This window comes from Protomyctophum parallelum (genome assembly GCF_964188405.1).
Source record: "Protomyctophum parallelum genome assembly, chromosome: 9".
NCBI classification, from domain to species: Eukaryota; Metazoa; Chordata; class Actinopteri; order Myctophiformes; family Myctophidae; genus Protomyctophum; species Protomyctophum parallelum.
The window spans coordinates 15,901,276-15,915,463 of record NC_139706.1 but is presented as its reverse complement, the minus strand read 5'-3'; the positions used below and the strand labels follow the sequence as shown (position 1 = coordinate 15,915,463).

At 43.1% G+C, this 14,188-nt stretch overlaps 1 protein-coding gene across 1 annotated transcript; it reads right to left on the bottom strand.

Moving 5' to 3' along the window:
• Positions 1–2,876: 2,876 nt before the first annotated feature.
• LOC310864326 (EF-hand domain-containing protein D2-like) lies at positions 2,877–13,382 on the bottom strand. Its single transcript, XM_083772972.1, is given in 7 exon segments — positions 2,877–4,682; positions 6,123–6,133; positions 6,136–6,205; positions 6,208–6,240; positions 6,246–6,257; positions 7,865–8,012; positions 12,851–13,382. Coding segments are annotated over 7 exon segments (858 nt in total). The 5' UTR covers positions 13,300–13,382; the 3' UTR covers positions 2,877–4,547.
• Between the last annotated feature and the right edge of the window lie 806 nt (positions 13,383–14,188).

The following is a 14,188-nucleotide window of genomic DNA, read 5'->3' as shown; positions in this document are numbered from 1 at the left end:
CCTACGACTTCTTTAAAGCATTTTTACAGACACAACAACCACTACACGACACTTTTACAGACCCAACAACCTCTACACATAAACCGAAACACCCAAATACAATATCACAGAAGTCCATCTAAGTATGAATCTTTCCATTTTTAATTGTAACCTTGCAGTCATTTCTTCCATTATATAAACCTGCTTCAGTCTCTGTTTCCATTGGGTTGTAGTAGGTGGTTTTATCTCCCTCCAATTTACTGTTATCATTTTCTTAGCAATCAGTAAAAGTATCCTTAATGTAATAATGTGACAGGCTATTAATTGACATTCACTCACAGAACGTAACTGGCTTAGTTGCCGCTCTCAACATACATACTGTGTACATCATGGCTCTCTGACTTGTCTAACGGACCCCGTAGTTGCCCGCTCTGCCTGACCCATTCACAAGTCCACAACAAACTTTTATTTTATTTTTCCCTATTCTTTTCTGAGCTACAAGGTAGGGGGTGGACTACCCCTCCTTGAGACACCCAGGGGTTTATTCTGCCCCTGCACCAACGTAGTCTTTTAGATAAGTGGGTGTCTTCCTAACTCTCACTGGATAACGTGTGTCTCTGTTTGTGCTCAGTTCAGTGGCTCCTGTTATTGGTACTGCTGCCTCTTGTGCAGCATTCTCTTGCTCCAGATGTGCTGGTTCTTGTGGTGCTGAGTCCACAGGAAACTAAGTCATCCTCTTGTTGACTGGATTCGGTTGGTTGATGATCATAACATGACGAATCTGATCCTGATGCCTTCTCACGAGCTTGCCATCCTGTGTTTGCACTCTCCACGATACTGGACCTGTCTGCTTGACCAGCACTGCAGGGATCCACTTCTGCCCTGGCCCCTGAGTAGCCTCTAACATAAACAGAATCAGATTTGTTGAACGTTCGGTCATGGGCATGTTGATCATGATGTGCTTTTTGTTTAGCCTGATCCAGCTGAATTCTGAGCCTCCGGTTCATGAGTAACTCAGCCGGTGTGACTCCTGTGGTGGTCTGAGGGGTTGATCTGTACTTGAATAGATTAGGAACCTTGCTAGTTTTGTCTCCAGACTACCGTCCACCATCTTTTTCAGTCCGTTTTTGATCACCCGCACGGCCCGTTCAGCACAGCTATTTGAAGATGGATGGTAGGGTGCTGTTGTTACATGCTTTAGTTTATGCCATTCTTTTTGCATGAATGCGTTGAACTCGGCACTGACCAGACTCGGTCCATTATCGCTGACTAAAACGAAAAAGATGGTCCTCAACTGGCCCACAGAAATCCACGTGCACTCTCATCCACGGTTGGCTCAGCCACTCCCACGGATGTAACGGTGCTGCTGCTGGGGTGGCTTGGTTTGACTGACATGCGTGACATTTTCGCACTGCAGACTCCAAATCTGCATCCACGTTTGGCCACCAGACGTAGCTATACGGGCCAAGGACTTCATTCTGGAGGCTCCTGGATGAGCCTCATGAAGCTCTTCAGTCATAGTCTGTCTTCCCTGCGGCTGCGGGGGTATTATCACCCTGCTGCCCCACAGAATGCACCCCTCCTCCACACTCAACTCATGTTGTCGCCTCATGTAAGGCTGCATGTCTGGGTCCTCGGACACTGAGGGCCAGGATCCCTCCAGACAGCCACTGATGCACCCTGGACAGGATGCGGTCTCGACGGGTCCAATCCCGGATCTGTTTTACTTGTAACGGTGTGCCATTAATACCATTATGCTCCATGAGCATCACCACTTCCCCCTCAAATGGTGCGACCAAGGGTGTGGTCGGCAATGGGAGTCTGCTTAGAGCGTCTGCAATTCCATGTTTTGAGCCCTCTTTATATTCCAAAGTGTATTCATATTCATAAGCAGCCAAAATAAGGCCCATCTTTGCATCCTGGCCAGTTGTGGAATGCCTTCCCAACAGGACCAGCAGTGGTGCAGTGTTTTCCAAACAGATACTGATGGAATTTCTTCAGACCAAATATTATGGCAAGGGCCTCTTCCTCCAGATGTGCATAGCCTCGTTCTGCTGGTGACAGTGATCGTGACATGTATCCAATAGGTCTGTCTGTGCCGTCTGGCAACCGATGTGACAAAACCACCATAAAAACACCATAAGGTTATGCATCACAGGCCAAGTAGAGGGGCTTTGTGTTATCAAAATGCACTAACAATTGCTGTGACTTGAGGCATTGTTTTGCTGCCTCAAAGGCCTGGGTCTGACGCTTCCCCCACCTCCAGGGTGTGCTCTTTCTCAACAGTTCATGTAGTGGTTCCAGCACAGTGGAGACATTGGGCAAAAAACGGTGATAATAATTCAACATTCCTAACCAGGACTTTAACTGTGTCTGATCAACGGGCTTTGGGGCCTTTTCAATGGCTTTGACCTTGTCTGCAACTGGATGAATGCCTTTGTGGTTAATTCTGTAACCCAGATACACCACTTCTGGTGACATGTAACTCCAATCACGCACCTCCTCTGGTATAATTCCAAGCAGACATAACTCAGGACCAAAAGGAATATTCAACCCTAAACACTTTTTCGATTTCCTTAACATTTTTCCAAAACCTTGAAATTATTGGACAGTCCCAAAAATGTTGGGAGCAAACTCCACATGCCCCAACATTTTAATTTACCTGCTATAATGTCAACCCCTTACCCCCTGTGTAGGCTCTGTGCTTAGACTGGCATATTTGCCGATACCGATATGACCCGATATGACCAAATAAGGGCCGATCTGATACTTTTCCGATACCGATACAGTATCGGGACATCTCTAATGCAAATCAAAACAATCATTGCTACTTAATACTGGTCAATTGTGCTGGATAGTCTGCTATAGAGTGACAAGAGACAAATTAAAATACACGTGATTACTATTTTTATTTATGGAAAAATACATGACATTAATTTCATTTAATTTTCACAACAGACATTTAAAAAAATATGCTACATACAGATTTGTTACAAGACAGCCAACTAAAACCTGGCTATTGCAGAATGTATACATACTAGAAGCCTTTTACATTTAATTCAATGTTGACTGTCTGAGTTATACCCAATTTATTCTTCATCGTATGACTGTCACGTGCCAAGAAAATTGATCTACATGCACACAAAGCGTTGCATACGCAGGGCATTGTCAGCTTGAGGATTATCTATTTTCGGCAGGTGACAGTCACACGATGAAGTATAAATCTTCCTTTTTAAAGTTTAATTTAAAAGGTTTTATTCCTCAACTAGACCACATGCATGATCTTAACTGGTTAAAAACATAAGGCTTAATTTGCACTGTATTTCTAAAGCATTGTAGGTGGCACACGGTCACATTAATTTAGTGTAGTTACATAATCAAACACCTTTTTAAAGGTATAAACAAAGAAATCATTGGTCTTTTCATGGTCCTAACATTGTTCACGAACAGCTGAAAAGAAATTAAAGTTGCTCCACAAACCCATTTGTTAAAATTTACATTGGCCATTCCAGTACAATCGCTGAGATTGCGACTAGAAAAGAAACATACGGTACATACCAGTGTTCTAAAGTCAAATTCCATTAAACTGATATTTCATGTGCTTATTGAGTTTGTCAGCAAGCATGTTGTGCTTCATTGGATAAAGTTTTCACCACCTTTCCTGTCACTATTGACACTGGACAATATCACCTCAAGTGATCCCGCCATACGAGATAAAAGATAAAAACTGAAGTGACGCTAAGAATCTTGGGAATGGAATTAAAATATTCTTACACTGTAGATTTGCTAAAAGTAGGCAGCCTCACTTTGTGGCAAGATGCTATGAGACAAATATTCATTATATTATACTTCGGAAAACAAAAATTAGTGAATGAGAAGGTGAGGTAATTACGAGGATAGTGGATGTTGTTACAAAGATGGTGCTAGTCTGCTCAGGTGCTTCTGGAAGGATAGGATTACACTGCATTGATATCGTTTACTGTGCCTACCCAAAGCAGGAAAACCCACTTATCGTTTCATTGATCACCCAATTATCTAAAATATATCAGGTACATTGCTATCACACAACTTGTCCATACCCTTTTAACATTACGAAGAAAATCTTAAACCAGATTATTTTATGTAAAAATAAAAAATAAAATAATGGAATCAATAGTAATTTAAGATGTTCTTTCTCCACCGATATCGAATGGGAAATAGATTTTGTGAACTCACATAAGGATTACTCAACACATGGTCCCATGTCTGTGCAATGTCACGATACGATTCACGTGTTCACAAAGTTCAAGACCAACAAGGAAACTCAACAAGTGTACAAGTGTTGACATGACAACAACACACACTACTGTGGTGGGCGGTCAAAAACGAGACCTTTCAAAGACCAAACAATAAATCAGAAAAAAAGTTGTCATGAAATGGGAAAAAAATAAATAAGCTATGAAACTGGTTGGTTGCACCGGAGGCAAACGATGAGCCTAGCTCTAAAGTCTCCTTGCAGGTGAAATGTGCATGGTCAGAATGGTTCACGTATACGCGCGCCGATGTCGACATGTAACTGCAAGACACCTTCATGAACAGAACGTGGACTGCAGCTCTTTGAAAGCAGCGCGTCTTTGCTTCCTGTCCACCTCCTGGCGCTGGCGCTCCTCTTTCTCCTCACGGATTTCAGCCTCAAACTTACTGCCCAGAGAGAGAGCTTGCACCTGGAAAAAACACAGACGATTCACAATCAAATTGAAACGTGTTGTGCGATTTAATGACAATAAAATGTTCACTTTGGTGAGTTTGGTCTTCTCCGGGCAAACCAAAATCTAGGATGGTTAGGATTTAGGGGACTGTTAGTCCCCTAAATCCTAAACCATCCTGTCGCCAAGACTAACCGTACTGTCTTCCCTGTTTGGTTTGGGGCAATAAAGCTGGTTCCCTAGAAGGCTGCTTTGAGGTTGTAAAAAAATATATTTAATACACACAAAATCTTATTGCAAAAATTAATTTATTTAAATCTACTTTTATCCAATCGTCTCATCTTGGTTTTGCTGAAACGTTGCAGCTTGTGGCTCGTTTGCAAAGGGGGTCCAAGGCAAAAAGGTTGGGATGCACTGCACTAAAGGTCCTTCGTCGTGGCTCAACCACTAACTACATAATTGTGACGTTCGTGTGCTTGAGTCAGTCTGTGTCACATAAGCGCCCCACTCCTTACTCCTATCCTGTCTCCATCCACTGTCTAACAACAAAACAGAAATGCCTCAAACAAAAAAACACTGAGCACATCTGTGACAAAGTTCCCAGTGTGGGCCTCCTCTCAAACGCCTCAATCAATGCCCGAGTCCTGTGACATCCCCAATAATTCTGTTCTCCTCCTCGCAGGCAAGAGAGAAATAAGGGAACGAGGCCACAGATATGCAGAGGCTGAATTATACAGTGATGAGGCGCAACTCGATCTGGAACACTAGTACCAATTCAAACTGGCTTCTCTCTCTATATATATACACTGTATATGATGGCCAGAAAACTTGTGTCTCCATATTTCCACAGTCTTTGTGTGATTACTCACACAAAGACAATGATTTATTATTACAAATTTAAAAAGAAATCCTCATTATATAGGAAAATATTAAAAAATTGAAAAAAAAAAAGTTACTACTGTGGAAGGATTGTCATATATTAATTTAATTATATTGATCCTATAAACAATTTAATATAGGTATAGTTTTGCACACTCAATTCATAATTAACGTTCCAATTTTTGGAGCTCTGGCTCATGGACTAAGAACCAAAAAGAAAAGGGGTCTAGCATGTATGTATGTTTGTTTGTTTAGAGTACCAACAACAGGTGACAAAGTGGCATTGCTGAGCTTCACACTGTGCCCAGGTTTTAGCAGCCATTACATGATTTACAGTACAGTATAGTGCAGTAGAGGGACCCCCTGGGGACCGCCACAACGGTAACTCTGTCATTTCTCAACCGCTTCGGAGGCAGGTCGGCTCCCCCGAACCGGGCAGGCACCCTGGGCACGTTCCCTGTGGGTCTGGAAGTTCCGGTGACCCCCCCCAGGGGACACACGGAGTTGCACAACTCAGTTCACACGGGTGTGATATTATATCCCCCCCCCCCCCCCCCCCCCCCCCTCCGTTGACTGCACCTTGGCTTCAAGAAGTCTTTGGCCCCCATCACTCCCTCCGTAGAGACATCTATCTCTGACAGTCTGGCCAGGGCCATGAGACCACACTCTCCTCCTGCAACTCTCCAGCAAGCAGCCTTCGAAAATGAGCAGGAACTATACAGGGGGATGATGAGTAGAGGGAAGTGAGACAACATCATGAAATCCATAGCATACATTTGTATCACTTCAACATTGTTATGGCAAGAATGTTGGATGCTGCAGATTTTTACAAGTTAAAACAATCAATTCACTGATTGCTGACACTAGCGCACGGCACAAAAGCCCAGAGGTCATGAATCATAAAATTGCGTGTGTGTGTGTGTGTGTGTGTTCCAAAGTTCAGTGAGAAAGCCAGTCTTCATATTGCATCTGTAAAACCACTGTAGCAAATGCTTTAAATGCACTTCAGTTAGACCACACATGAGATTATAACGGTTGTTTGCAAGTTGTTGTTGTAGCAATTTTGTAGCTCTGTCCTCTCTAAAGAATGGCTTTCTTTGTGACCTTGCTGGTTTTCTGTGAACTGATAGGGTTTCTCATTTAGCCCAGAGGGGAATTGGACAGGTAATGGGATATTCCCTCTCCAAACAGTCAAATGAGTGAGAGAGAGAGAGAGAGAGAGAGAGAGATGAGAGAGAGAGAGAGAGAGAGAGAGAGAGAGAGAGAGAGAGAGAGAGAGAGAGAGAGAGAGAGAGAGAGAGAGAGACAGAGTCCCGTGGTGGGAGTTCTGCTCTGGTTTTGGTGAAATATCAAGTAGTTCCGGTCATTTTGTCCACAAAACTAACGTCATTTGTATTGTTGACCTATTTCTAAAATATTTGTTATTTTTTTACCGCTCTATCACACAGAACTTTTGTGTGTCCATATCACTACGCCCAAAAAATTAGTTCCATGTGATGGGGGTCAAGTTGAATAAAAGTTGCGCTAATATTTTAGAAATAGGTCAACAATACAAATTACGTTTGTTTTGTGGATTAATTTACTTTTACTGTGTGGCCCCAGTGCCCCCCACAAATGACCGGAAACTACTTAATATTGACCAAACCAGAGCAGAACTCCCACCACGGGACTCGGGCAATCATATTAATACAGTTGCAACCACTATATATTAATGGCAAGTATTTCATACAACTTAAGTTAAAAAGTTAAAAAAATCTGAACTATCCCTGTCAATGTCATGTTCAACTTCACTATTCACATACAGTATAACAGTGCTTTGTCAGGTGCTTCAATGAACACAACTGGCCATGTTTAAGGGTGGGAAGCCAGTTGTACAACTTGTACTACTACAGGTTAGGGACTACGATTGACAACGATTAAATTGGGATATAAGTAAAAAAAATACATGTATTTAAAAGGAGCTTATAATAGATAAATAAGTTAAGTTGAAGTGGATTTCCACTCAAGAGAGAAAGGTCTCTGTGTGAGAAGTGTAGTGTGAGTAGGGGACGGGGGACGACTGGACAGACAGACAGACAGACAGACAGACAGACGGGGCTCCAACAGTTGCCAGGGCCACCTGTTAATATCAGCTGCTTCCTGCATTTTCCTAACATTCTCATTCCCTCGGGCAAACACATACTGCATACACAGTCTAAAGTATGCACACACACACACACACACACACACACACACACACACACACACACACACACACACACACACACACACACACACACACACACACACACACACACACACACACACACACACACACACACCTCTCTGTAGCTGAGCTTGCCATCAAAGTCCTCGTCCACCTCTTTGATCATGTTCTTCAGGCCCAGGTGGGTCTGTGGCGCTCCAAGCTTCTCCATCATCAGCTTCATTTCCATCAGGTCAATGAAGCCATCTTTACCAGCGTCAAAACTGCCACAGAAAAACAGGAACTGCGCGTTATACCAAAAACTCAGTGTATAGCCATTATTATTAGTGTCCACAATTAACATAATATTCCTCCGATGCTGGTCATTGTCTGTAACGCAGACCATTGGTTGAAGAATATTGGACTGATGAAAAACCATTGGCCTGGTAGATCCCATTACTTGAAGAAAGTTCTCTGCTATAACCTATAGACCAAAGCTATTTTTATGTATTTCTAATTGATCAAAAGGTAACAACAGTGCATGGTTGCGGTTTAGCCCGATGCTTGCCTTGTAGGCCTACATAGCATATTTTATCCAAGTACATTTCTTTGACAACAGATGTCAAACTGATTGACAGAAAGGAACAACACTTCCAGGACGGTTCGAGTGACATTGTCGAATCACATTTTCTCTCATAAATGTCAAACACAGCCATGCCTAGGATGAAAACCCATGGCCTCATTGTGTTTGCATGTTTAACCATGACGGATGGAGGGACCTGTCCATCTGCTGTCACTTGTGAGGCAAATGCTCAGTGAAGCCCCCTCTGATAGAGTCAGTATTTATAGAAGTGTTCACACAGCTGTTGAAGTGGAAAGCCAATCTAGGTTTGACTGACAAAGTACATGCACATATATGCGCACATGCACATAAGGTTATCAGACATGCCATGCCTTAATGGTCCAGACTCCAGGCAGTAATCTGGTCAGAACAGGAACTAGGCTATTGTTTCATTCCTCTTCCAAAAGGCCACGTTTGGAGGCCTTTTGGAGAAAAAAACCCTAATGAATAAGAACTATAAACTCAACAAACAATCAGGCTACATGATAGCATCACATTGCCAACAAACGGAACACAAATATCTACCAGGCATCAAAACTCCCAAAGGACACTGGGAGGAATGTTGTCAACATTAATAGCAGTGAAAGTCTTTCTTGCATATTGGACAACTGCTGTTTGAACACACAGTGAGACAACTGCTGCTATACGCAACAACTGACATGGGTTGTGACCATGTGTAGATGTAGAAAAGCCTTTGGATGTTTCCCAAGCTCATTGAAAGCAAATCAACCACGATCCTGCAAAAATAAAATATAAAAAGAAAACTAAACTCAAATAACATCTAAATATCGTAGATGGTATTAAAATCAAAGTGAAATGTTTTCAGAATGAAATCTAAGAATAACCTCGTCTTATGTGAGTCCATCGTTGAAAAACATGCACGTAAGCCTTTAATACGGGAGGCTGACAATCGTCTAGTAAACGGGAACATTTTGGCATCGATGTTCCCTTCTCGATAAACAACAAATGCTTTTATACCAAACAACCCTTTTCTTTGGGAGGGAGTGGTGCCACTTTCATTGCAACCGTCCAGGCCGAAGCTCATTGTCTCGGCAGCTTCCTCCAGTGTTAATTATAGATGCTGGAGCTCTTTGGCATGATAGGATATATTTTTGGGACTCACTTTCTCTACTGCCATTTCTCCCCCATTTCCCCTCACTCTACTCCTGGTTGCCCGTCACTCCCAATGTCATGCATGCTTTTACTGTCAATAATTTCTGCAAAGAACGTCTCAGTGTCAGAGGCCAGAGCCAGTGAGTGCAGCTGGTTTTATTCTTTCTGAGTCTTAACATTGTGGTGGATGTTTTTCACCCAAGATAGAGGGACAAATCAAGGCAACGCCAACAAAAACGCCTTCAGAAGAAAAACGCCTTTAAAAGAAAAACCCAGTGAGTTGAGCTTTAGGCTTGTTTTGACTGCCCGCTTGAGTATATACACACACACACTCAAACCACATCTATATTTAAAGGCAATATTTGACTTTGGTTCATTGTTTGCAGTTGTTTGTATGCATGTTAGCCTGAAATCTAAAGTAAAGTTGCGTGAACGCAAGCAGAGGGAGCGAGACATCCGTTTGTCAAAGTCTGGGGTTTCCTCTTTCAAGTGGTAATTCTGACTGACATTTTTAGTGAGTCTTATTGAGACTCACCACTCACCACCTGTAGGTGGTGACGGTTGCATAGGAGAGGACAAGGCATTTAAACTCCCACACACATACCAGTTCGCATGAATCACAACACAATCGCACAATCAACATGGCCATACAGAAACATTTAAAACATTGAAATGTGAAATATGCCTTCAAGTTTAGACCAAGCATTTTCTAGATGTGGCACCAGAACTTGCATGGGGATGAAGGAAGTGGGTGAGTGGGACAGTCACAGGAGAGATGAGATGGTGAGATCTGAGGTGAAGGTAACAAATCCATTAAAATACGTTTATGTTTTCAATTCATAATCACATTGTCTAAGACTTCAAACTGAAAGCATACATTACACTCATATGTATATCATGTGCTTTCAGGCCTATACTCACATAATTGGAATTAAATATACAGTACAATTGTAACTATAACTTCACTTAGAAGCTCTCGTCATCCGATGCAACTCAGATCAGTGAGACAACTTTTGAGGTTACAGAATAGCTGTTGTTGTAGAAAAGTGCATGCTCTGTAGAAAAGACTCTCCCACTTACCATATTTATCTCAGCCTTTACACATTCCAAAGTACCCACTCTTACCAGATGTACTACTGACCCAGTTTATCCCGTGGCACACTAGAAGGACAAGCCCAGTTTCAGTTATGTACTGCTAACAATAGCAGATGGATGAACTTTGTTCAACAGCCCAAACCTGCAGGAGTCTATGTCAAGCCAAGGGGTCAAGTAACCTGCAGCATAATTGAAGACTGGAGGCATTGACCAGTCAAACTTTTGTTGCCAACAGCAATTTTTTAACAATGCACCTGACCTCTGCCTTTGTGTTGCTCACTAAAGATTGGGCATGGATGGTAATACAGTCAAATGAGGAAACGTTTACAAAGTATGGCCTGTGCATTGTGCAAATAATCTTTTGTGTAGCAAACCACAGTCGTTACCTGTGTTTATAGAGTCAGCATACATACTGCAACAGTAGTGATACCGTATTAAAGTGAATACACCTCAAGACAATACTGTAAGGGAAAAGATTGCATGAACCAGCAGCACATGACGCATTTGAGTGGCATCATGGAGCACATACACTTATTAACTGCCACAACGACTAATTGTTAGAGACGGAGCACATACTTTCATACTTTAACCAATGGCCTGAGAGATGGAGGAGAGAGAGAGACAAACAGAAAGACAAGACAAACAGACAATATTTCCTATTTGGGAAACCTCCATCACACATGCATGATGCATATACAGACATGGACAATCACAAAGTCTGGCAGTAAATCGGGAGGCAAAACAATTTAAACTGTAAAACCAAAATGGCTCTGTTTATTCTAGAGTGGAACTATAAAAGTACTCTTTCTTCCCACTTCCTGCATATCAAACGTTGTCCCACTTCCTATATCCCTTTCATGTGGGACCGCATGTATGCGAAACCGAGCGGGATATCAAAAGTCATTCCAACTTTACAGTTCATGCCCAGAGCACGGCGAACCTGCACCGTCACCGCATAATGTAGACCAGTGCTGGTATTGCAGTCAGTGACTTGCAATATACTTCACTTCATCACCTCTATACGCACGACTACCTTTTGCCAAGTAGATTTACCTGAACAATGCAGCATAGTCTAAGAGGTTTCTGAAAGGGAAGACAAAGTGAGCCTCTAATGCTCCAAGAAAGTGCATTATATACTATATAGCCTACTCTGTATAGTATCCACTATCCGGTATGTAATTTCATAACCTTCCCTCATCCGAGAGGTACCCTGGACGGACGCATGCATGCATGTAGGCGCGCATGCACGCACACACACACGCACGCACGCACAATGATGCTATTGTCAGAAAGAGTAGGGGGTGCCACTGGAGGAAACCGGCAACAGACAAGAGTGGCCCTTATGCTCTGATTGAAAAGGACACCATCACAATGCCTGCCCTGAACAGTCCCAATGCCCAGGAGAGAGAGAGAGAAGAGAGAGAGAGAGAGAGAGAGAGAGAGAGAGAGGGGGGGGGGGGGGTGGGGGGACAGAGAGACAGAGACAGAGAGAAACATTATTTTGGCCTGGCTGGTGGGGTTTGTCAACAACCAGCTGAGGTTGCAGCAGGGGCTGGTGGTGGGCTGTATACAACAGACTGATGTTGCAGGGTGAGAAAGGCACGTTGCAGCAGTAAAGGATTTACCTGTCTGTCAAGAGGATTAAGGAGGAGGGGAGGCTGTTAAGCACTTTCTCTTCCCCCGATACAGCAAGCTACTTATAGCTGCACACACATGACGATAAGTATTATGTGCAAGACATTATATCTAGAAGCCAAGCACGCCGCTCGTTTATACCAGTGGCCAGCAGAGGATAATAAGTCACACTAGTGAATCAATGAATCAAGAACTCATCAGTCAATTTACAATCTTGAGCTATAGGGGGTGTTTTACTGGTTTCAATTGGTTAAACACACACTAGTACTAGGTTAATCTGATCAGGGGCTTCCAGTCACACATGGAACATGTGGATAGGAGCCTACAGCCTATATAGCGAGGAGCCTATATAGGCTATAGTACATGTCCTATATAGGATTCCATATCCTTTCCTTGGACCTGTTGTATTCAAACCATGTAACCTGTATTCATGCAATTTCCTATGAGCCACTCCATAAGTCAAATAATAATAATAATAATAATAATAATAATACAATAATAATAATTAATAATAATAATAATAATCATCATCATCATCATTATGCATACAGGCCAATGTGGGACAACAAGAGGGGGGGGGGGAGCCCACAATAAACGGTATACATTTCCTATCAGGTCAAACGTCAAAGTCAAACATACATAACATTACATACATACCGCTTAAACATCTTCTCCATGTCCTTGATCTGTTTTCGGGAGAACTCTTTGAATTCCGTGTAGGGGTTGAACACCTTGGAGCGCCTGGGAGACGCAGTGCCATCATTGATGTCCTGTCTCCGGCTGAGCACGGCGCTGAGTTCAGAAGAAGAAGAAGAAGACGCATGATCGCCATCGTCGTTCTTGTTGTTGCTGCTGCTGCCGTGTCCCCGTGGTGGCCGTGGTGGTGGTGGTGACGGTGTCTCTTCATCATGGTCGGTGTTGTGTCCATCCCGTGGTGGTGGCGGTTCTGGGTCGTTGGTGCCACCGGTGCTGCTGCTGTGTTCTGGATCGGTCGGTTTCACCGGTGGTGTCGTGACTGTCATCTGATCCGGAGTCGCTGCTGCTGCTGGCGGCTCTGCGGCGGCCAACCTGCGCTGTAGTTTTCTGGCGAGCTCCTCGGATGCCATGTTTGACACTAACTGGATTTAAAGGACAGCGTTGGGTTGGGTTGTGCAATGCGCAGGAGACAGAGTGCTGCTGTGCTGCTGCTGCTGCTCTGCTGTCTGTCCTCTAGCCGCGCTGAGTGCGCTCAGCTGTCAGATCATCATCAGCTGTGTGTGTATCCAGTGTGCGTGTGTGCGTGCGTGTGCGCTCGGTACCAAACGTTTTCTAGAGGGCGGGGCTGAGCCTCTCGTTCAGGGCCAGCTCTACTTTTATTTAACCAACACTGTGGAGAAATGGAGAATAGATACGTTTGGGTAAATACTAGTACTAATAGTAGTCGGATTATGCTATTTGTTTATTGTATTGTAGATAGATAGATAGATAGATAGATAGATAGATAGATAGATAGATAGATAGATAGATAGATAGATAGATAGATAGATAGATAGATAGATAGATAGATAGATAGATAGATAGATAGATAGATAGATAGATAGATAGATATAGACACCCCACACCACTAATATGTGTGTCACAGAGAGAGAGAGAGAGAGAGAGAGAGAGAGAGAGAGAGAGAGAGAGAGAGAGAGAGAGAGAGAGAGAGAGAGAGAGAGAGAGAGAGAGACTAAGACCGACAGATTGACATGGGGGGGGGGGGGGGGTGCATACTTATAGTTTAAAGACTAGTCATTGGTTAGACATGGGTTAAGGTTAGGTTTAGGTGTGCTGCCTAGGGTGAGGGTATGAGGCAGGTTGTAGGCCTAGTTGTAGGACTATAATGACTGGTCTAAAACAAAAACTGTCTAAACTAAGTACTGCACCCGCTTGGGGCACTACATATCATTATTAAAATATACAATCGTTATTGATATATATACAAATGTAGTGTATTTTAATTCAATTATAGGCCTA